The sequence below is a fragment of the Astyanax mexicanus genome, chromosome 3 (genome assembly GCF_023375975.1).
Source record: "Astyanax mexicanus isolate ESR-SI-001 chromosome 3, AstMex3_surface, whole genome shotgun sequence".
Classification (NCBI taxonomy): domain Eukaryota; kingdom Metazoa; phylum Chordata; class Actinopteri; order Characiformes; family Acestrorhamphidae; genus Astyanax; species Astyanax mexicanus.
In genome coordinates this window covers 17,959,670-17,984,730 of record NC_064410.1, presented here as the reverse complement: position 1 = coordinate 17,984,730, position 25,061 = coordinate 17,959,670, and the positions used below count along the sequence as shown (strand labels likewise).

Genomic DNA, 25,061 nt, shown 5'->3' with positions numbered 1-25,061 from the left:
GTATGGTCACACAGATGCCATGTTTCACATGTACTGCAGTCTTCTGCACTGGATAAGTTCCTTGAAAAAAATGAAAAGATCCTCTCATGTTTACATTGGAAAAGAACCTTTATATTATTTTCATACATGTTTAAAAGGTTCTTTATATGCAAAAGTGGAACTAAAAAGGTTTTTCTGTGGCATTACTTAAAGAACCCTTGTTGTGAGTGCTTTCTAAAAAATACTTTCATTAAACTCTCAATTTACTCTCACTCACAAAAAAGAAAAAGGGTTTATACGGCTGCATGACACCTACAAACTTTCTATGACTAAAGCCAGCATACATATTCATAAATGCTTGGGACAAGAAGCATCCCATATGACTACAGAGAAAGTTTAAGTTCTACCAGCACAACACACACTAATATCTCATAAACCACCACCATGATAATCAGTGTTAATTACTGCAGGCAGTGCTGAGAATAATGACCCACCACCTAAATAATCATGAGCATCAATGAGCATTGAAAATACACTGTGAAATGCAACATAAAAAGTGCTATAAATATCTTCAATTTCTTAAATAAGAAAACAGCAGAGGAGGGTCTTATTAAAATCCTAAGAGAACTTTTAAATGCATGGTGATGAACATACTTTTTTGCAGTTGCCTTTACAAATATTCTAATGACTTTCTTTGTGTATGTCTTTTATTTTATGAAATTGGTCTCAAGACGTTCTTGCTTCCAGGCTTCTTAGCCCAGTCTTCAGTTGCATTTGATATAAAATATTGTCTCTGAAATCTGAATAAAGCTGTTGCATCTTTTTTTTTTTATGTTCATTTTGAGTTCTGACAGCGCCGGAAGTTATATTTAGCTGCATTATCTTAGTTTGAGGACACTGCTGTACTACTACTAACACTTCTGAAGTAAACAGACTAAGAAATCTCAGTTTAGAGAAGAAGTGATGAAGGTGGGGGGGGGGGGGGTGTATCTTAGTAGTATATTTTTGTATATAAATCACACAGTATAGAGTATACAGCTGCAGCAGATTTGTTTAAAATGAGTCTTCTTTGTTTTTTGTCAGGGGAAGATGAGAGTCATGAAGCCTCCGGGTGAAGCCGACTTCCAGACCATCAAACTCATCAGCAACGGCGCCTACGGGTGAGACACGACTCCTCTCACACACACCTTGTACTTTCTATTTATTTATTTTATTATTATTTTGTTTCATTGAATAATTAGGTTTATATATATTTATTTTTTATTTTATAATAATTATTTTTTAGGGTAACAATTTACGTTATTCAGTTGTCAGTTTTTCAAGAAAATGTGGCAAGTTCAAACTTCACTGCTCTTATTATTTTTTCAGTGCAAATGTTTGTGTTACTTTGAGTCAAGCTGTAGGGATTTTTATGTTCTGATACCGATGACAGATATTACCTTACTGTATCTGCCGATACTGAACACTGATACCAGATCTAACTTAACTAATTAATAGGTGCATAAAGGTCTTAAAATTTATAGTTTTGCTTTTTCATGTTTTTGTTTTGTAACTGCAGTGTTTCTGTATCCCAAAACATAAGATAATCTTGAAAGAACAGCATTTACTGATTGAGTAACAGCACATTTGAACATTTGAACAGTTATGAAAAATATATAAATTACCACAGTATTGAAACACGTGCAAAAAGGAAAGCATAATTAAGTGGTGTTTCAGTAATTGCTACATGGTACCATGTGTAAGTGCCAGTATCGGCACCAATATCACTGTAGCATCGTTTAGTATCGTATCGGTGAAATACTGCCTGGGTCATGTGTTTGTAGGTTTCTCTTCTCTTTATACGTTGTGCAGAGAAGTAACCAGACTTAAAATAATAAATTTAAACGGTTGTTATTGTGCTCAGAGCGGTATACTTGGTCCGTCACCTGGAGACACGTCAGCGTTTTGCTATGAAGAAAATCAACAAGCAGAACCTGATCCTGAGGAATCAGATCCAGCAGGCGTTTGTGGAGAGAGACATCCTCACTTTCGCAGAAAACCCGTTCGTGGTCAGCATGTTCTGCTCCTTTGAGACACGCAGACACCTCTGCATGGTTATGGAGTATGTGGAAGGTACAAAATAGTAATAAATACATACACACACATACACTTTTCTTTCATAATGTATATATACATTTCTCATCCACTTTTTTCACATTACACCCACAAACTTTATTTTGTGATAGCCCAACACAAAGCATTATATAACTGGGACATGAAAAGAAAATTATACATAGTTTAAAAAATGTATAGATAAAAAAATAGAATAAATAAATATCTAAAAAAGTGAGGTGTGCGTTTGTATTCAGCCCCCTATTCAGATGTTTGATTGAGAAGATCAGTGAACAAACAGCATCATGAAAACCACAAAACAGAGCAGAAAGCTTAGCAATAAAGTTGTCAGATGAGGCCAAAGTTGAAATTTTAGCCTAAAAACTAACACTGCTTAACATCCTACACTCACCATCTCCACTGTGAAACATGGTGGTGGCAGCATCATGCTGTAAAGATGCTTTTCTTCAAGAGTGACAGAGAAGCTGGTCAGAGTTGATGGGAAGATGGGTGTAACTAAATTCAGGACATTCCTGGAAGAAAACCTGTTGAAGGCTGCAAAAGAGCTACAGTGGAATAGTTTAGATCTAAGAATATTCATGTGTTAAAATGGCCCAGTCAAAGTCCTTACCTAAATCACATTGAGCTTCTGTGGCAAGACATGAAAACTGCTGTTTTTGCAGACGCTCTCCATCCAACCTAACTGAGCTTGAGCTGTTTTTTAAAGAAGAAAGGACACAAATCTCAGTCTCTAGATGCGCAAAGCTGGTAGAGACAAACCCCAAAGGCAAAGTATTGATTTTGAATGCAGAATGATGCTAGATACTAATGCACACCGCTTTTGTAGTGGTATGTATTGTTTTTTTGTTTTGTTTTTCATTTAACAATAACTTGCTTGTTCTGCTATCACATAAAATCCGTCAAAAATACATTTTGTTAAGTTTGTAGGTGTAATGTATAATAATGTTGAAAAGTTTAAAGGATGTAGCTACTTTTTAAAACACTGTTTATTGTGTTCCCTAGAGCTAAATAAGAGAATAGGCTGATTCTTTCTATAGCAGCTTAAACAGATGTCAAACGTTTTATGACAGAGCAAAAATAACAAAACAGCCGTTGCAGTGCACCTGCTGGCTTCTTTTCTTTAAGATTTTACTGAGGGGACGGTAACGGGGGTGGATAGGGCGTGGCAGTAATGTTAGCCTCCATCTGTGCCACGCTTAAGAGACAAAAGAGAGTTCTAAAAGCCTTAAAGTACGTTTTTCACTTCCTTAAGAGAAAAGTGATGGCTTTATGACTGTGGGGACAGATGTGCAGCATGTGCCTGAGGTTCTGGTTTTGATCTTAACTTAAATAAATACTTTGCACCTTTAAACATGAAAAACGTCTTCTCAGACAAAAGCCAGCTGTCCTGAAGAGCATGTCTCTGTCTTTTTTAAGGATTTTTTTATGTGAAGCATTCATCTTAAGAATTTAATTATCTTAAACAGTAAAAAACTACAGATTTGGGGATACTAGGTTTTGTTCCTAAATAGGGCTGCAACAATTAGTTGACCTAAATGACAGTGTTGATAAAAAAAATTGTTGACTCTAAAGTTTATTGTCGATTTATTGTTAAGTTGTAACTGCAATGCACTACACTAAGTTGTACAGTCTGTTTAAATTTCATAACAAAAGGTAAAAGTCTTAGTCTGTGATAAACTATGTTACATAGTCTTTAAAATGTTTACAATTCTGCTACTTAATATTCTAACTATATACTGTAGAGCAGAGGCTGCTATTTGGATATATATATTTGCATATTTATTTGTAAGATTGCTTGCACTTTAATTTGTATTATTTTATTTAATTTTAATTCTTTTTTCTTGTGGTGTCAGGGATTATTATAATAAACCATTGTATTAAGTTATAAATCTTAAATTAAATTTTTGTATTTAATGGTTTATTTGATTTTTATCAACTAGTTATGTTAAATCATGTGACTGAACAACAGGGTAGCATTTAGAGGTGTGCAGATGTGAGCAAGTGTGTATTGTAACAGAAGCCACGCCCACAGGATGCAAAGATCATGACAAATAATTGCGTACTAATCAGAAAAATATTAATGAGATTAAATATAAGTTGCAGGCCTATTTTAACAGCAATACTGTGTTGCTAATAAGAAATGTGTACTAACAACTATTACTAGCTTGAATTGGTTGCTAACAGTATTAGCATTGCTAAACAGAGAAAACGTGTCTTGTTTTCATCCTTAGGTTACCCTGACAGCTTTCGTACTTTAGTTTGTATCTCGTAAAGGAACCACTTTAATACATTTAATAAACTCTTTTACAAACCTATTGCTGTGGGCGTCGAGTGGTCCAGCGGTCTAAAGCTCTGCCACTATGAGCGGGAGGTCGCAGGTTCGAACCCCCGCTCATGCAGCTTTGCCATCAAGCTGTTGGCTCTCAGAGGGAGCCCTCCGAGTGGGTAGATGGCGCTCTCTCTCCACATCACTTCTAGGGTGATGTCCGCAGCAAAGGGCATCTGTGAGCTGATGTATCAGAACTGAGTCGCTGTGATGCTGCATTGGCAGCAGTTTAAAAAAAGAAGCGGTGGCTGTATCGGAAGAAGCATGAGCTAGTCTTCACCCTCCTGGTGTGTTGGGGCATCACTAGTGATACTAGTGAGTGGGTTTGGTTAATTGGCCTTGTAAATTGCAGTTTGCAGGTATGCAGGCTAAACTATAGCTGTTGTGATGTTTTTGTGCTGTTAGGAGGAGACTGTGCAACACTGCTGAAGCACATTGGAGCACTGCCTGTGGAGATGGCTCGCATGTACTTCGCTGAGACGGTTCTCGCTCTGGAGTACATCCACAACTACGGGGTGGTGCATCGTGACCTCAAACCTGACAAGTAAGACCTGCCCAGCCAATATGTTGTGAGCATGTACTCAGGACCAGTGACCGGTAGTGTTAATGTGTGACATTTAATTTAATTCTCTATTAACTAAAGCAAGGAAAGTTTGTGTTGCACCTTCAACACGTAGATGCAGTCCATAGTGCTTTACAGAAAGATTTAAGACATAATTTCAAACAATTTTCAAAGAAAGTTACTTTCTTTCATTATTATTAATTATTATTATTGTTCTTTATCCTAATTGTAAGTATAGCATAATCTGTTTACCATCACTAGGTGCAATATTACCTTTTACTTATTTGTTATTAATTTCCTGTCAACTAGGGCTGGACAATTCAATATCTGTATTTGAAATTTTAATAATGGCGATTTTTCTTTTTGAGGGTCACATTAAGCCGGTAAACTACATGCTTGTGTTTTGACATTAATAACTGAAGACTAATACAAACATCATATCAAACAGCAGAACCTCAGCACAGTAACATTATTAAGTGAATATTTCATTTCAGAATAACAGTTAGCACCACCAGACACTAACCATCTCCAATGACACCAGCAGTCTGTTGACCTCAGCTAGCGTTAAGCTGAAAGCTGCTCTCAACCAAACTATATTCACAAATTATATCAAACCACACAACCTACACATTCTAACCAGCACAAAGACATCAATCTTTAAAACAGTGATTAATTCAGCTCAGAAAGACAGTTAGTATCACCAGTGAGCTAATCTGCTATTGTCTTCATAATACAAGGACTTATACTTGTACAATACAGAGCATTCAATGTTCTAAATTTTATTTGGACTTATAAATAATAAATAAACTGTTGATCAAAATATGGTCACTGCATCTCGTTTTAAGTGTTTTAAGCAGGACTGGTACATGTTATTATTACATCAACTCTTTACTCTATAAGACATACACTATTTTGTGTTCGCTCATCCACCCAAATATTTAATGAAACTTCACAGGCATTTAAAAGCAAGCATTGGGCATGCAGAGTGCTTCTACACACATTAGTGAAAGAATGGGTCACTCTCAGGAGCTCAGCGAATTCCAGTGTGGTCCCATGATGCAGCACCTGTGCAACAAGTCCAGTCATGATTTTCTTTTACTACTAAATATTCCACAGTCAACTGTCAGTAATATTATTTAAAACCGGAAGCGACTGGAAATGAAAGCAACTCGCTCTGTCAGTGTAAAATAACAGAGCAGGGTCAGCAGATGCTGAGGAGCGTATTGTGCAAAGGTCTCCAACTTTCTGCAGTCAATCATTACAGACCTCCAACCTTTATGTAGCTTTAGATTAGCTGAACAACAGCAGCGCGTAGAGATTCATGGAATGGGCTTCCATGACCGAGCAGATAAATCCAAACCTCACGTTACCAAACACAATGCAGGGCAGCAGATACTTCTGGCACTATAGCGCATTTAAGTAGCCTATAATCATCTGAAAATAACCTAGTAGTTATAAAGGTAATAAAGGTGGAGCTATAATAAATTGGTCTAGTGATGTAAAAGATATACAGTAGTTACAGCATCTGTTAATTGACTGATCTTCATTACATGGGGTTTTCATCAGTTTACCGCATTCAAGTCAAGCAGAAACAGCAGAAAACTATAGGCTTCCATAGCCTGGCAGTGTAATGATGTACACCACAGGCAGTGTTTTTTTACTGTTCATATCGATATCAAAATGATAACAAATCAACCAAAATTAAGAAATATATTGTGGTATAAATTTACAGTATCCACAACACCTACATACTGGGGAACCATGCCTCCTCTAATCGTAATTTTCTAGATTCAGATTTTTATTATTTTGTATTTTTGTTTGTGTGTATGTATGTATAATAATTTAGTATGTGTATATGTGTGTGTGTGTGTGTGTGTGTGTGTATATGTATATATATATTAGGGGTGGGACTCGATTAAAATTTATAATCGAATTAACTACAGGTTTTAAAATTAATTAATCGAAATTAATCGCATATAAATATTTGGCTTGAAAACAGTGAGAAGTAATTTTTCCACATGGATTTTGAATGACAATACATAAGCTTAATCAACAAATATTGTTTATTTATTTCAAAACCAAGATCAACAGGCCAGTGCTAATTTTGCCATAATGTTCAGCATATTTAGGAAAGTAAATTTCAGAAACTCAGGTAGCTTCATAGGCATAGGTAGACCTTTTTTGTTAAACACAATACTTTCAAGTACATTCAGAACAATGTAACCCCTGACTATTAGAAAACATGTCTGTTGCTTCAATGGCTATTACAGACTTTGTGTATTTATCAACAGTTAAATTATTACAAAAAAATAAAGAGAGAATCCATTTCAGTCCAACTCTTTTTATCACTGTTTTTCTGCATGGCAGCTCATACGTAGTGTCAGACAACACAATCTGAAGTACCCTTTCAGCCCCTTATCTTCTACCACTGCAATGGGTCTGCAGTCGAGAGCAGCCCAGTAAGCTGGTCATTTTCTCCGTTGTGGTCTTGCTTACCCTGCCCGGCCGCACTAGCTGCTACATGTTTTGCATTGAGGTGATATTTAAGGCTCGATACGCTGCAGTGATACGCGAATTCTTTGTAGCATAATCAGCACACAACCACGCTCTTGTCAACACTCCCATCCGTCTTTGTTTTAAAACAAAACTTCCCCTGCACAGGGCCAACTAAAGCGTTCTCATCAGCTTCTTCGCTCATGTCGCTAATGTTTACTGTGGTTCTTCTTCTTCTGTTTCCCTCCGGCTGATTCCGCCAGGCATTAGCGCTGCCCCCACAGGTGAAATCCCTTCTTCTGAATGCCACTCTCCACTGTTCTAATCCAGAATCACGTATCTATATTATAGTGTGCCGTTAAAATGCGTTATTTTTTTTAATGCGTCGGTATTTGAGTAGTTAATTAATCGAAATTAACGCACTAAAGTCCCAGCCCTAATATATATATATATATATATATATATATATATATATATATATATATATATATATATATATATATACTTCTGTGATTATCTTTGAAATTCATCATTTAACTTCATTAAAACTATATTTAAATCTCTACATATCTGTATAGATAAACTTATGTTTAAATGTACACTGATGTCACAAACAGCATTTTGTCTACCTGCAGCATTACTGCTTGACCGGTGAAGCAGAAACGATGTCAGTTATGTAATTAACATACAGCATCACAGCTGACAGTTTGCCTCATAGAATCTCTAATACCCCTGTTGGATTGTCATTTATTTCTGATAAAGGTTAATTGAATTTTTACCCTCATTTCCACAGAATCTGATTATACATAGTGCTGCAGAACAGGCTATCATAAATAGCTGCAATAGACAACTGCGGTAGATGTGAACCACAGATCGTAATGTGGGTTAATCTCTGGATTAAAGTTCAGATGAGCTAAATAACTGGATAAATAATTGATAAATATATATTAAAACAGATTATAATATGTAGTGTATATCAAATATATGATACATATTGTTTCTCCACATCTCTTACAGTCTGCTGATCACATCTATGGGCCACATAAAGCTGACTGATTTTGGCTTGTCTAAAATGGGTCTGATGAGTCTCACTACAAACCTGTATGAAGGCCACATTGAGAAGGACACCAGAGAGTTCCTGGACAAGCAGGTAAATACAGTATAGATTTCAGGGCAGTTCATTTGGCCGTATGTACAGGTGCTGGTCAACGAATTAGAATAATTTGAAATAGTGCAATCATGAAATTCTTTGAATGCATTTTTTGTGCAGAAAGCAAATCAGGTGTTCACCACACCTGTCCTAGACTAATCACAGAACTCGTTACCTGGAAAGAAATTTGCTCAGCTGAGCTTTCCAAAAGGCCCATTTAGGCCATTTAACTGTGACACTGTTGTTTTATTGAATTAGAATAATGGAGAAACCGTTTCACTGAATTAGAATAATTTTTATTATAATTACAATCATCACTTTCTCAGTATTTTGTGGCTGCCCCCTTGGCTTGTATGACTGCCTGAAGTCTCCGCGGCATCGATTTGACCAGCTTGTCGCAAGTTTCCGCACTCACAGCTTCCCAGGCAGTGGCGATGTTCTGCTTCAGTTGGTCCAGCGTAGTAGGCTTTCTGTCGCGAATTTTCCGCTTGACGATGGCCCAAAGGTTTTCAATGACATTGAGGTCAGGCGAGTTGGCCGGCCATGCCAAAACTTCAAGCTGTTTTTTAGTGAACCAATCTTTGGTCGACTTTGCCGCATGAGCCAGTGCAAGATCCTGTTGAAATATGAAGTCTTCTTCGCCGAACTGTTCCTCAACAGTCGGAATCAGGAACGTTTCCGGAACATCTTGATATACGGCAGCATTGACAGTCTTCTTGAGGAAGCAGAGTTTCCCTACACCTCGAGCGGACATGCATCCCCAGACCATAACGCTCTGGGGAAACTTGACGGATGTTTTCACACACTCGTGGTTGTAGGTTTCGCCACCACGATGCCAGACACGAGGACCTTGGTCACCGAAGGAGATGCAGAAGCGTGATTCGTCACTGAAGACCACTTTCTGCCAGTCTTCAGCAGTCCACTCGCCGTGTTCTTTGGCCCACTTCAGCCGTTTCTCCATTTGTTTCTTGTTCAGCATCGGTTTTACTGCTGGAACGCGAGATTTGAAGCCGAGTTCGCGCAGACGACGGTAAGTGGTTGATCTGGAGACGTCAGCGCCGGTCTGCTTGTTCCACAAGTCGGTGAGCTCGGAAGTGGACTTGAACCGGTTGCTGACTGCGATCTTTCTCAGCTGCTTGTTGTCGCGAGCAGAAGTTTTTCGGACGCCGGAACAGTTGGTGCGCTTGCTGCAGTTTTTCTTGAGAGCTTTGCAGACGGAAGACTGGCTGATGCCGAGCTGCTCAGCAATTTTAGTTTGGGTCAAGCCTTGTTGGCGAAGGGCTTGAATTTGAGCCACTATTCCGGTTGAGAGGTCGCGCTGCTTACCCATGATTGATTTTACAACTTAGAAATTCTACTCAACCCTGACTTTATACTGCACAGTGAACACTCTTCACAGAAAACAAAAATTCGAGCATTTATTCTAATTCAATGAAACGGTTTCTCCATTATTCTAATTCAATAAAACAACAGTGTCACAGTTAAATGGCCTAAATGGGCCTTTTGGAAAGCTCAGCTGAGCAAATTTTTTTCCAGGTAACGAGTTCTGTGATTAGTCTAACGAGTAGGACAGGTGCGGTGAACACCTGATTTGCTTTCTGCACAAAAAATGCATTCAAAGAATTTCATGATTGCACTATTTCAAATTATTCTAATTCGTTGACCAGCACCTGTATTATATTGTCATTTATGTATATCCAGTAATATCAGGACCTAGTTGTAATATCTAGTACCTTTAGAGTGATGGAGCTCCGTCCAGTATTAGAGCTGTGTATTGGCAAGAAATTATATATGTATCATGATGCAGAGGTTACAATTCAGTATATTGCAATAAATTAAAACAACTCAAAGCAAGGTGATGTATTGTTCAAAATATTTTTTATTTTTTTAAATTGTTATGGTATAAAAACACATATTTAGGAAATCTGAATAAAAGGTTATTTTTATCCATTCAGAATAGTGGGATCAAACAACTGAGAATAACATAAATCAATACTGTGTTTTTGAAAATCAATACAATATTGCAAAACCAATCTTGTACCATAAAAAACATATCTCCATCCAGTAACTTTAGAGGTTCTTAACCTTTTTACTTCGAGCCTCTTTTCGTTGTTTAAAATACTTCTCAGGTATTCACACAGAGAGACAGATACTAGGCAGTGCAGTTCTTAGTTTATGTTCATTTCGTTTCATGCTTGATGTTGAGGAATTCAGAATTCTGTTCATCCTTACCAACAGACATTAGTCAGTGCAGCTGAAGCTTTGTTTTCGCATTATGGAAAACTACAAACTAAAACCTATCCTATTGACAAACCTAACTTTTATTTTACTAAACTTAGTAATTGTTTTTTTTTTTTTTTTTACTAAACTTGATTATATTGATGGCACGATGCCGCAGCTCCGACGCATCTCTGGTGATGTCTTTGATGGCTTTTACTGTTGGTTTGATATTACAAGGTCACAATTTGAAAAATGTTATATAGATTTATTTATTGCTCATTTTGTTTTGTATGTGTTTGTTTAGCAAAATAAAAGCTTAATTCAGTAATTATGGTAGGAGTAGTTAATAGTATAGTTGTTTACCATGGTTTTTATGTTGCACTCTGATGAGCTTCAATTCTTTTAACACATGCACAGTGTAGCATTACTCTTGCGACCCCCACGGGACTATGTCAAGACCTGTTTTTGTTAAGAACCCCTGCCTTAGAGTAATGGACATTTATTACTCTTAGAGTGATGGTGCTACAATACCTTCTGAGTTACGTAGCTCCTTCAGTACCTTTTGGAATGGTGGCGCTCCCTCCGACTGGTTTGTGATGCAGGGCAGCACTAAAAAATCTTCCAATGTGAGAACCTGACATCACTAATGCTCTTAAGGGGCTGAATGCTCTCAGATACTCACAGCAATATTGCAGCATCTAGTGATTATCTGCAGCAAAGTAGAAAATGTTCCCTGTTAATATCCATCATTTCCTAAGGAACACTGTGTAAGTAATACAGATGCCACCTTAATTGGCAGTCACACTTTCCGGTGTCCAGATGCCCGTGTGGAAAATTCTAAACCGTTTAATCCAGCTGATCAGCTTACTGTCCGTCAATTGAGTCAGATGTGTTTAGCATTGAAGCAGCACTGAACTAGGACTGCTAAAAGCCACTGATGAGATTAGTGTGCCTGCCTGCTCTCAGACTCATCTAGGTCTGCTGGTACAGGGCATGGTAATTAGATGAATTGATTTCTGGAGTCAGGTGTTAAATAAGGGAAACATCTGGCCCGTTTGGCCCAGCAGTGACCCTTAATATGTAATGACTCCACTCTACCTGTAGCTTACAGAACAGGAAGTAACCATACATGTGTCCTTTACCCTCATATATTCACAGGTTTTTACAGATAGATATACTAGACAGGCAGCACGGTTCTGAGATGTATTTAATTTTATATTTGATGTTAAGGGATTCAGAATTCTGCTCTTCCTTTTTTATGATTATATTTAAGGCTCAAGCTGTCCTCATGGCACAGAGTGGCAACTTAGGCACCGTGGGGAAAAATACCAGATAAAATAAGTAATGAATATATTTCGAAATGTGACGTCATCATGTAAAACCAACACTAAAATATAAAGATATGTACACACATCTCTACTTGCCAGTAGAACAGGGTACAGAACATGAAATAACCTTACATGTATGATTTACCCTCAGGTATGTGGAACCCCTGAATACATCGCCCCGGAGGTGATTCTGCGGCAGGGTTATGGGAAGCCTGTGGACTGGTGGGCCATGGGTATCATCCTGTATGAATTCTTGGTGGGATGTGTTCCTTTCTTTGGGGACACACCAGAGGAGCTGTTTGGACAAGTGATCACAGGTAACAAATAAAATAAAATGCTCGGATTATGTATTTATTTTTAATATTTGTATTTAAAGCACTGTGTAAAAGTTTCAGTCAGATATGCACTTTAAAGAGCAATTGCAAAAGAGTTTTTACTTAAAAAACATCAGATCATATAAAACAGATGCTGGTAAACATAAAAACAGTAATAAAAAGTGTTTAAGATTTTGTGAGCTAGTCTGAAGTACAAAGCTTGGTTCCGTATTTCTCCTGGATGTCCTGTTTGTTTTTATATGTACACATTGTCTGCTTATGTGTGTTTATGTAGATGACATTGTGTGGCCTGAAGGTGATGAAGCACTCCCTGTGGATGCCCAACACCTCATCTCTGCTCTGCTGCAAACAAACCCTCTGGTCAGACTAGGCACAGGTGTGTAGTGCTATATGCTGCTAAGCTAACTGATTTTGAAACATTTCTCACAATATCGATGATGATAATGATGATATTTGACGCATGTATTTGACCCAGTATTCAGTGACACAGAGACCTGTGTGTGTTATACGTGTTGAGTGATTATATGAATTAAGAGACAATATCCTTTACGTCTAATCTCTGTGTGTGTGGGTGTGTGCGTGTGTGTGGGTGTGGTTCAGGGGGTGCATTTGAAGTGAAGCAGCATCCATTCTTTTCTGAGCTGGACTGGAACAGCTTGCTGAGGCAGAAAGCTGAGTTTATACCTCATTTGGAGTCAGAAGAGGACACCAGCTACTTTGACAGTAAGTAATAGAAGTATTTGTGTGTGTGTGTGTGTGTGTGTGTGTGTGTGTGTGTGTCTATTCTTCATTCTTCTCTATTCTTCTGTCTCAGCACGGTCAGAACGGTACCATCACGTCCACTCGTTTGATGAAGACGACACTAATGATGATGAGCCTGTGGAGATTCGCCGCTTCTCCTCCTGCTCCCCTCGCTTCAGCAAGGTTACACCCATCACTTTCTCGTGCACTTTCTCTTTTTCTGTCTACATCCATTTCAGTTTTTTTTCTTATTGCTCTCTCACACACTCATCCAGACTGCTATCACCCTAGCTCATTTCACACCACATTTCGTAAACGCATCACTTGACACTGGAAATACGTTTTGAGTCTCTACCTAATGCGTGCTGCAAATGACGGTTTACTGGTTTATAGGCGGAAATAGTCTGTGGAGATGGACTGGAGACAGGACACATCCAATATCTGTATTGAGTCCAATATTGATGTAATTAGCGTATATGATTTCAGGCAAACAAGGCCAACTTATTTAGTAATTCAGAATCCAGTCCGCAACATTAACTCGAGGCAACAGCGCAAATCTAGATTCCAGTTCCTCATCCTATACCTGCAGCAAGTCCAGTCTCAAGTAACTAGCTGCTGCTTTCTCTAAGAAGTTTAGTGTAGAAACACAGAAGAGCAACACAGTTAGTTAGTTTTCTTGTGATTTAATATCCCAGTAAGGAGGAGGGGAAAAAACGTTTAGTATGGTTTGAGGTTGATGCTGTGAGTGTGATAGTGGATAGGGATTTGTAGTTGGAGAATTTAGCAGGAGATCCTGCAAGCCTGACAGCTCTGATTTAGTCTACATAAATTAATGTAGAAACAGACAATAAAGGCATCTGTTGCATTGGACCCAGCTCGTGTTTCATTAAAGAAACTAAAAGTGCTTATGTCTTTACGACATGCAAGTCACATTTACATGAAATGATGATCAATGTGATGCTTTTAATATATATTATAGTGTAGTATTATAGTATACCACACCCTCTCAGCTCCACTTCTTTGTCTTTTTTTCTGTGAGTAACAAGGTTTTCATATTAACACACAGTAATAATATTCTGCTCTCTGTGTCGGATCTGCAGGTGTACAGCAGCATGGAGCATCTGTCTCAGCTAGAGCACAAGCCCGTGGTGACTCGAAGAGAGCCTAAAGGTCAGCGTGAGGACCGTAAGAAAAGGGAGAGCCTGGGGAGCTTCACATTAAGAGATAAAACATGGAGGACCGGCTCACCCGAGATGTGCGTTGACGTATTTAATCCATGTGCATCCTCTGATTTATGTTATAATTAAGATAAATCATCTCTTATTAAAATGATTGATTATGTTTTTTATTCTTCCCCTATAGGAAGCGCCTGTCGTGCTCAGAGTCGTCGTTTACAGAGTCTGACTCCAGTCCCCCCTCTGGAGCCCGCCGCCGTTTCTCTGCTCTGATGGACACTCACCGTTTTGCCTCTCCACTGGAGGGGGAAACAGAGACACCAACACGCCAGCCTCCAGTCAAAGCCAGAGGAACGTCACTAGAGGGCGCTACATTGCCATCCAGTTCAGGCTCATTGGAGTCCAGCGGTATTGCAGCAGGGGGACTTGGAGCAGGTTTGTACATTTTCTCCAGAGGTCAAGCTTTATTATTTTTTAAATTTGTTTAATTTAAAGGTTTATATTAATTACAGAATCAATTATTGATTAATTAATAAGCTATCACTTTAATTGGATGGTTCATTGAATATGCTTTACACTGTAGATGCTCACCTAAAATTCAGCTGAATATTTTCTTAAAAGCAACTGAACTCTCAGATGAATGCCAAAGATTCTGAATGGAATATAAATCTACACTTTCTTCCAGACAAACTGTTAAAGCCGGCTGATGCTGCCGTGGCTTCAGCACCACTCCATGTTCCAGACCTGTTTGGACCCAGAGCTACGAGTGACCTGGTTCTCAGACGAGCACGGCATCATCAGCTCTCTGCTGATGGGGAGAAACGCACTCAGACACGCACCGGCACCAAGGTCATAAAGTCTGCCTCTGCCACTGCCCTGTCTGTCATTATACCAGCAGGTAAGACCTTCAGACCTCATGGGGCACGTTTAAGATATTAGATCACACAGAAGAGTACATTTATACTTGCATTATATTATATTTGTGTGTATAACATAACATTTAATATTTAATATATACTCAATAATATTATTATACTAATATAATATTATTTACCGTCTTTCTCTGTTTTTTATCTCCTCCCACACATTGTTTTTCTCTCTTGCTTCTTTTTTGTTTTAAGTAGTAGAGCAGCATGGCACATCCCCGCTGGCCAGCCCGATGTCTCCTCGCTCCATTTCCTCCAATCCATCCTCCCGAGATTCCTCCCCAAGTCGAGATTATTCCCCCTCTGTCAGCGCTCTGAGATCACCAATTACCATCCAGCGCTCGGGCAAGAGATACGGCTTCACCCTTCGTGCCATCCGAGTCTACATGGGAGACAGTAATGTCTATAGTGTCCATCACATGGTCTGGGTAAGTTCCCTTTATGAACATGAAGATGGATCTGATCCTATCCATTATCACATATTGCTCAAACAAGGCTGATTTACCAATCCAGTTTGTAGTCTAGTATCTTGTGTTTGACCATAAATCTACTGTAACATTAGCTTGAGATGAGCACCGATCCACATTTCAGTTCCACATGAGCAAGAGAGTTACTTGCAGACATGTATAAAGTATAAAGTCTCAGACTTGAGTAAAAGTGCTCTATCAAAAAAAGGGATTAGTAGCTGAAGTGTTTTTAAGCATCTCACCTGAGCATTACCAAAGTATAGAACTGGGAATCGAAACTCAATACTAAAAAGGTACCGACTGCAAGCTTTATAAAAATGTGGTGCCCTTTTTTTTTTTTTTGATACTTTGATAACACGCATAAACACGTCAGATGTGGAGAGCAGGCACAGCGTTATACAAACAACCGCGACAGCGCTCTGACAAACACAAGCTTTCCTATTCGCTCTCATTCGTGCTGTCTGGCCTTGTCTCTCACTCACTCTGTCTCATAACCTCTCGCTCACTCAAGCAGTCTCCCCCTCTCTCTTTCTCTTTCCTCTGAGATATTATAATACAGTAAAAAATTATCTAGTCTGCCAGACCTAAACCACACTACACTATTATTACCGTCCCCCTTACGGGGAGACAGTAATAGTGGGGAATTCTAGCATTTAAAAAATTAATCATGATTTAAATTTATTTTTAAGTCATTGGCACCACTAATATAAGTATAATTCAGTTTTGCCAATAATGCTGATATTTTTCAAAAAGAACCCTTAAAAACTGAAATGCATCCAGTAATATGCTTCGGGAAAATTTTTTGTAGTAAAATATTTGTAGTTTGAGCAGTTAAATTAATGAAGCTCCACAATCATGCTCATTGTTTGCTTCTTCCATCAAGATCCAAAAGTATGGTAGCCCCTCATGGTGACAGTAGGAGAATGAGATTACTCATGTCAGCTGTTAAATAAATCCATTGTGTTAGAATAATTATCACTAAGTCATGAATGCCAGACATGGATGAGACACATGCAGATAAAAACAGAGAATTTATTAAAGATGTAACAGAACTACAGGAAAACCCAAGCACAGGTGTAGCTAACAACAGTATGGTAGCAAAAACAAACAACATACCATAGTGTTGAATCCAAAGGTCCAAAAACATGCACGGGTCTAAACCAGAACACAGTACCTAACAGAGGGGCTAAGCTTAATCTGTAGTCAGTAAAGAAACAGGCAGAGGTCATACACGAAAAGAGAAAGAAAACACGAGGTAGAAGAGAACAGGAAATGAGGGGTATTTGTACAGGGAAGCACAGGTGAGAACAATCAGACTAATAAGTAAGACAGTTAGTGAGACATGGTGGCATGTGACTGGGAGAGTACTGAGGAGAGAGAGCGCAGGGGAATTCTGGGAAGTGTAGTTTGAATTAGTGTCCATGGCAGGCAGACAGGAAGTGGCTGGCCTGACACACTGCAATTTAGAAAAAGGTATCCAAAAATTTCGTGTATTTGTGAATGTTTTTTGCTCTTTTAATAGGATGTACTGTGTGGTCTGTTTCAGCTTTATGGTGTAATGTTAAGCACAACACCCACAATTAGGGTGATAATAAAAAAGTTATATTAAATAAGTAAAATAAACCATATTCTTTTGTAGAATCTGGATCAGAATTTATTATTTGTGTGTGTTTTAGACTGATCTGAAAAGCATGTGTTTTAGTTCTATGACTTTAATGTCAGTGTTTTATAAAGAATGATCAGGGTTTTGCAGTGTAAGCAAACCACATGCATTTGGTTCTATTTTTATTATTTAGGATTTATTTGTTCGTTTGTTAGGTTTGTTTGCGCATCAAAGAGAAACACATTTTAAGTTGAGTAACTGGTTAGATTATGCATGAATCAAAACATGAAATTTTGTCTCTAAATTCTAATGTTCTATATTTAGCACTGTTGGCAAAAAAAGAATAAAAACAAGGTCTGTGCTTATGTTCATTCATTTTCTATTGTAAATCAGGAGCATCACTGCTCCTTCACAAAAAGCCCAATCTACAACCCTATTTTCTAAACTATATGAACACTGTGTTTAAATTACAGCATGTGGAGTGTGGTGGTCCTGCTCAGGAGGCGGGTCTGTGTGCTGGTGACCTCATTACCCATGTGAATGGAGAGTCGGTCCATGGTCTGGTTCATACAGAAGTTGTGGAACTCATTTTGAAGGTAAGGGCCCCATAAAGTTACATTTATTGATGTTAATAATGAAAGATGATTATTTTTTAACATGCTTTTTGCTATGCTCTTGCTCAGAGTGGAAATAAGGTAACAGTGACCACAACTCCATTTGAAAACACCTCAATTAAGATTGGGCCTGCACGCAAGCCCAGCTACAAGGCCAAGATGGCGCGACGTAACAAGAGATCCATAGCCAAAGAGGGACAGGAAAGGTAAATGTCAATCTGTTTTTATTTGGCTCATCTTTGCTTGATTAATAATTAATGTAAATTCTACAGTTTATGTATATGTTATATGAATTGAACTCTTCTTCTCATTTTATTGTCATGTTCATTCTGTCTTCCTCTCTGTCTGTTTTCCTGGCCGTCATCCACTCTACCACCCCCACTCTCCCTGCAGTAAGAAGAGGAGCTCTCTGTTCCGTAAGATCACTAAGCAATCAAACCTGTTGCACACCAGCCGCAGTCTTTCGTCTCTGAATCGCTCTCTGTCATCTGGAGACAGTCTCCCCGGCTCCCCGACCCACGGCCTGTCAGCCCGTTCGCCCACACAGACCTACCGTTCTCCGCCAGACTCCGCCTACCTCGGTCAGTTCCGTCAACTAAACAGAGTGTGACAGATGTACAAGTCTGTGATTAATGTCAGAGCGTTTATAGGCAGGTCAGTTCTCTCGGCAGCCATCTTTGCTACGCCACGAGAAGTTATATCCACTCGTACTCGTAAGACTAGCCTCTTATCTGTTTGAATGGAGAAAGACCAGAAGGTCTAAATACCATTTCAAAAACGTATATTACATCACTGATATAATCATAATAAGAACAGGTTTTCGGCATGTTGTGTCTGCTGCGCTTGCGCAGATCTCCACATCGAGAGCGTTTTCCCCATTAGCAAGCTCACCCTCCTCCACTCGCAACGTAACTTTTATTTATAATTCAACTCGTGGTTGGTCTCCTTATTAATGTCTCTGTTCATGTTCATGTGAAAAAGCGTACACATCTCACTCTAAAAACAGTTCCCCAGATCAAGAATCAAGAGCATAATGAGAGCAGATCAATATAAATATATTCACCTAACTCTAAGCTTGATATGTTTTACCATATGTTTACCCTTCTATATGTTTAATCTCCAACTAATTCCAATTTGTCCATCTCTCTCATCAGGCACGTCTTCTCAGAGCAGCTCTCCGGCCTCCTCCACGCCCAACTCGCCTGCTGCATCGCAGCACATGCGCCCAAGCTCTCTGCACGGCCTCTCCCCTAAACTGCACCGCCAGTACCGCTCGTCCCGCTGCAAATCCGCTGGGAACATACCCTTGTCTCCACTGGCGCACACACCGTCCCCGACAACATCTTCACCACCCCCCATCGCTGGCCATTCCGTCGGCAGCTCCAACACCACACAGACCTTTCCCGCCAAGCTGCACTCCTCTCCGCCGATCACACGGCCTCGGCCCAAGAGCGCAGAGCCGCCTCGCTCGCCCCTCCTCCAGCGGGTACAGTCAGCGGAGAAGCTGGGCCCTCCACCTCCACCATCGTTTCCATCAGCGTCGTCGCTGTCCGGCTCCGTCACGTGTCCAGAAAAGAAGGGAAGTCTCAGTGTGTCCATGAGGAAGCACAGCCTGGATGTGGCACATGCCGAATACCGCCGTGAGTCCTTCCACTGTGAACACGCCCTGCAGAGCCTGTTAGAGATTGAAGGAGAAAACTCCCCGGTGCCGCCTACTCCCCCAGCTGCCGAATCTCCAACACACAAACCGACAGTGGCACGGCACGATGATGCACTGCAGATGCCCAGCAGGGTAGGATGGCAGGGGTCAGTCTCAGCAACGCAGAGTGAAAAGTGTAAACCATCTGATGCAGCAGAATCAAAGATTTCCAGTAAATCAGAGCCAGCGAAGGTGACTGTAAGTCTGGGTGGCACTGCAGCGCAGATCTGTGGGCCTGCAAAGCAAGACAACACGGCAGCAACGTCAAGATCACAGGCGACTCAAGCCTCCATTCCTGCATCAGCCAAAGCAGCAGAGAAGGAGCCATCCGGAGGTAAAACCCCCTTACTGAAATTGGAGACCGTTAGCGTGGGCTGTGATCCAAAAACGCCTGAAAGGACCCCCACTGCCCTGAGTGCGGGGGTACAGGAGCTAAAACACCAAGCTGTCCAGACAGCGGTTACTAAAGGGCAAGAGAAAGGAAAAGCATGGTGGGAGAGAGACACCTCATCCAGGACAGGAGCTGCAGATTTGGAAAAGAAGTCTGGAAAAAACACTCAGACTGTGGATATTAATCTAAAGGTACTGAATGGAGGAGGAGAAAAGGGAGGTCCAGACAGTAAAGGTAAAGCTCCAGCACCTCCAGTGACAGAAGCAAGTCCTGTACAGACCAAGCAAAAGATGGAGAAGACTTCAGCTCCATCCGGCTCAGCCCGAACTCTTCGGGACGAGAGATCTCATCTGGAAGTTCTGGAAGAGAATCCAGCATCCCCATCATCTGCTGCCCCGTCGCCCAGCTCCGGCAAACTGCGTGCCGTCTCACCCGGGGACAGATCGAGCTTCGTCACTCAGCTCACCAGCGTGGCCAAAACGGTGCTTGGACCCATGAAGCTGGGATCCCAGGACGGGGGGAAAGGAAAGGACTCCAAATCAAGTGAGGACAAGCGGTCAGGGACACTAGGGAAGTCTGACACTTCCTCCGGGAGCCGGCGTGTACCCACAGGAACCTGGCCTGGACCTGGATCCTCTAAATCTGAAAAATCCTCAAAAAGCTCTTCCAAGCATTCCTGAACTTCCCAAAATGTTGGAAACTTTAAAACTCAAAAACTTTAGAACTGGAAGTGTCATGCAGTGAAAACCGTGTGACACAGCCGGTACTTTCACAACCACCACATTAGCAAGATATGCTTATCCAATGAAGAAAACACAGAAAAGGTGCTTCAAAACTGTTGTCGTCGAATATGTTTGTGTATAGACGGTGTTTAATGTAGGTGTGACACCATGTTTGTATATAGGTCTGTGTAGGTGCATGATAGAAATATGTGAATAAAAAGAAAAACACAAAGAATACGATACAAAAAAAAACTAAGCAAAGACCTAATGCTCGTGAATATCATGCACATCCGACCATCCACCCAGTCTGTACAGCGTCAGTGAAGCGAGTCAGCTGTGGCCAGTTGGAACACAGATGTTCTGGACTGTGATAGAAGGATGAAACTATCCCTGTTTCATCCGGTGTGGTGGATGAAGGATTAAAGTTGCGGAGAAGATTTGGAGATGGACTGCTTAAATACATACATTTACCCTTGACCCTTTAACAGAAGTGCACCAAACTTGATCTCCATCGTGAGAACAACTTGAAATGTTACTCTTAAGCATTTCAGTAATTCCTAAATGAAGTCATGCATCACTTAATTAGTTTACCTTTACTGAGCTGCTGAAGATTGCATGGTAGACTGTGAAAGGAACTGTGTGTGTGTGTGTGTGTGTGTGTGTGTGTGTGTGTGTGTGTGTGTGTGTGTGTGTGTGTGTGTGTGTGTGTGTGTGTGTGTTTGTTTGTGTCCATGTGAGAGTGAGAGTGATTTTAAGGGCTTGGGCTTGACTGAGCTCAGATGGGAATATTGACTTGCACAATGAGCAGTACTGTGGTAAAGACTGCACACTGACTACTGATATATGTCATATCTGAATTTGCACTGAGCATAAGGGAAAAATATAAATATAACAGCCCTCTAAATACACAGTGGCCTAGCAGAAATGACCTGAGAGCTGCAGAAGGGTGTGGTAATGAGAGTGTCTTAAAAGCCTCAGAACGCACTGCAAAAACACTGTATCTTGGCAAGTGAAGTTGTCTTCTACCAAAGTTCATTTTTAAAATAAATCTGCTGGAATTGTGTGATGCAAACATTTCAGCATGGAGCAGAATCTCAAATGTGTGTCTCCAAACTCTTGTAATTTATACCATAAATAATAAGGCAAAGTTTAGAACGCAAAGGGTGACTCTGCCTACTTTCATTATACAAGTGTTCCTAATAAAGCGCTCAGACACAAATCTTTAACATGTAAAGTGAAATGAAGGAAATACCTTCTCAGTGGAAAACACAGTGGACTTTTTCTTTAGACAAAATGATTGAAAGCATGCTTTACAACTTCTAGCAATAAGTTTAAATATTCTTACTGTTCTTAAATTTATCACAAAATTAATTAAAAATGACATGCTTCAGCATATCCGATTATTTTACCTGCCAACATACTGTCTTTGCAGTGTGTGAAAAGTATATGTGAGACTGAAACACAGTTTAATGGATTCAGAGATTGAGGCCTTGACAATGCTGTACACTACTGGGGGGGAACACAATATGATGATGATGTGTGACTGTGGAATGCACTGTTAATAAGAGTCAGTGAAGTTAAAACCTCTCCTACATATGCAAAGAGCTTTGTAAAGTGTGTGATGTCTCCTGGTAAGAGGTGATAATGTGTGTTTCATTCCACGTAGAATGTGAGTGATAGAAGTCCCTCTGGGGGCTTTTCTTTCAGACTTGTTAGGCCAAGATCTTTATGTCCACATTTTATACATGTGTACCATGTCTGTGTTTTGACCTTAAACAGTTAGCAAGTAGCGAATGCTGTTAAAAAATTTGTTTACTTTTTTTTTTTTCAAATAATACATTGTTTGTTGAGAATCGGCCAAATCTCTATTTACACCCAGCTTTTCACCATCCAGTAGCCGTGAATATATTAGTTCATATGTTAGTGTGATTTAATTCCTTATTAAGCACTTTTGTGTTGATTGGGTTTATTATTGCAGGAGAAAAGTCCAGGGTCAGATTTATAAAAGTTTTCCAAAGAAAAGAGTCTCTGTAATAGTTTACAATAAGGGTCATAATTAACACGTAAGTACTTACAACAGTAATAAACATTATTAAATGGCACAGATTTGTTGGTGGATCCTGTTTTCTTGAACAATTCTGAAGAAGAAAACAGAATATTAATTAAACTGGTTGGTGAATGAGGCCCAATGTTTTCAAATGCAGTTATCCAGAAAAAAAATAATTTTCTAGTATAATCTTAAAGTATCATGTTAGTTAGTTATGTAAAACACTTGGTAAATCCAAGATAAATTGAGGAAAAATAAAGTATTTAAAAAAAATTGAATAAACAAAAGTTAAAAGCTAAGAAATCAGTCCTTTGATATCAGAAAGACCCACTTTCTTGTACATTAAAGATTTGACATTTATTTTATTTCTATGTTTTATTACTGTTAAATTCATGAAGCGGTTCTTAAGTTGAAATGTTAGAATAAAAAAACAGAGCTGTTTAAGTTTAAGTTTGAAGTTAAGAAATCTTATCTTTCTTAAGACTTTAGTGAATCCGGCCCCAGAACTCAAAACACACTTTTAGCATCACTCCGGTTACATTTGATTCTTCCCAGTGTTGCTGCATTTAAAAAGGTGACAAATTCAGGTCCAGAAGTAAAAATCCTCCCTGGAAATTTTTTTACAAATGTGTGCTGTATTACAGCTCTGTTTCACCTTGTTACAACCCTAATGTTACAGCTTGTTTCACCTCTGTTTTAGCTCTTTGTTACATCTCTGCTGAAGCTCTGTTGTACTCCTGTTTTACAGTTCTGTTTCAGCTCTGCAGGTTTTTATTTCTGGGCCTGAATTTGTCCCCTCTGTTTCATGTTTTGGCAGTTTGGTAGAAACTCTCACAAACATAATCTTCACTGGAGTGTGTCCCCTCGTTCCACTCTGTGGTCGTGTGTTAGATGATATCATGTTGTAGAGTAGAGACTGTTGTCTGTGAACTGTCTTGTGTAACAGATCCATCTCTGTGTCTAAATCCTGTAGGCATAGAGTCCTTAGTCCTTAGTCTGAGGCAGATTCCCTCTCTGAAATTAAAGAATAAAATCACTGTAAAGAATGCACTTTATTCATTCAGTAGGGGTCCAAGCACCAACGTGTCAGACATCTACTTTTTATAATAGGAGTGTTTTTTTTTTTTTTTTTTTTTTTTTACAAATATGAATTTCCTCAAATCTCTACAACAATCTCAACAATACTGATGGTGGTAAGTTTACATTAATCTTAACAAAGCTTCTTGTTTCTTTGCAGTACTCACTTTTTACACACAAGTCCTAATTCACATATGGTCATCACTTTGTGACAGATATGCTCACATTTCCTATAAATGTTGCTTATAAATCAGTGTATTCCACTCTGCATCCCAAGAAAATAGAGATCTACAGTTAAAAAGCCAATTTTTGGCCAAAGTGCTTGGACCCTAGTAATTGCTGCTGCTTGCAGCTATGTTAATTTATTTGTTTACTTGTTGCTGTATCATCGTTTTTTACTTTAATGGTCTATGTGTACGTTTGTGTAAAAGGCATGTTCTTTTTTTAGATCTTGGAAAAAAAGATCCATAACATTTGTCTTTTAAATATCTATCAGTTTGTATGTTTTTTTTAAATCTGCGATTGTCTTTTTTTTATTCTGACCTTGTTCTTTGTTGCTTGTTTATTTATTGTTTATATGAATTTCTTTCTCCTCAGGCAATGTTGTGAACCAATGCAAAAAGTCTAAAGTGCAGTAATAAAAATAAAAAAGATTTAAAAGATGTAATGGACATAGTGTTTTTTTTTTAATGCTTCTCTGTTTGTGTAAATAAATAAAGTGTGTTGTGCATATACATACTACTGCCCAATCAGGTGAAAGGAAATAATGAAATGTTTAATATTAATTCTATACACTATACTGTCAGAAGTACCTGCTGGTCTGCATTGTGTTTGGTGATGAGGTTTGGGTGGAGCTGCTCAGACATGGAAACCCATTCCATGAAGCTCTCTATGCTCTACTGTTCTTCAGCTAATCTGAAGCTACATGTAGTTTTGAGGTCTGTATTGACTGCAGGAAGATGGTGACCTGAGGTGCTCCTCAGCTTCAGTTATTTTACACTGACAGAGCGAGTTGCTGTCTCTCCCATTCAATAATTAATTGAGATATTAGGTGAAAGACCAACACAAAGTAGCACATTATTGTGAATTGTAAT

At 39.3% G+C, this 25,061-nt stretch overlaps 1 protein-coding gene across 6 annotated transcripts in view; it reads left to right on the top strand.

The window, feature by feature from the left end:
• Positions 1-24,035, top strand: part of mast1b (microtubule associated serine/threonine kinase 1b) — a 66,434-nt gene extending 42,399 nt beyond the window's left edge. For 3 of the 6 annotated variants that reach the window (XM_049476140.1, XM_049476138.1, XM_049476141.1), the window contains 16 exons: positions 1,063-1,139; positions 1,883-2,091; positions 4,823-4,961; positions 8,490-8,622; positions 12,322-12,487; positions 12,780-12,881; positions 13,106-13,228; positions 13,320-13,429; positions 14,347-14,501; positions 14,609-14,856; positions 15,107-15,319; positions 15,543-15,775; positions 17,891-18,013; positions 18,101-18,237; positions 18,425-18,612; positions 19,186-24,035. In XM_049476140.1, the coding sequence (XP_049332097.1) occupies positions 1,063-1,139; positions 1,883-2,091; positions 4,823-4,961; positions 8,490-8,622; positions 12,322-12,487; positions 12,780-12,881; positions 13,106-13,228; positions 13,320-13,429; positions 14,347-14,501; positions 14,609-14,856; positions 15,107-15,319; positions 15,543-15,775; positions 17,891-18,013; positions 18,101-18,237; positions 18,425-18,612; positions 19,186-20,801 (3,972 nt within the window). In that variant the 3' untranslated portion in view covers positions 20,802-24,035. The remainder of the gene's footprint in view (positions 1-1,062; positions 1,140-1,882; positions 2,092-4,822; positions 4,962-8,489; positions 8,623-12,321; positions 12,488-12,779; positions 12,882-13,105; positions 13,229-13,319; positions 13,430-14,346; positions 14,502-14,608; positions 14,857-15,106; positions 15,320-15,542; positions 15,776-17,890; positions 18,014-18,100; positions 18,238-18,424; positions 18,613-19,185) is intronic. The other 3 variants (XM_049476139.1, XM_022682895.2, XM_049476142.1) reach the window with 2 other exon arrangements.
• The last annotated feature ends 1,026 nt before the right edge of the window (positions 24,036-25,061 follow it).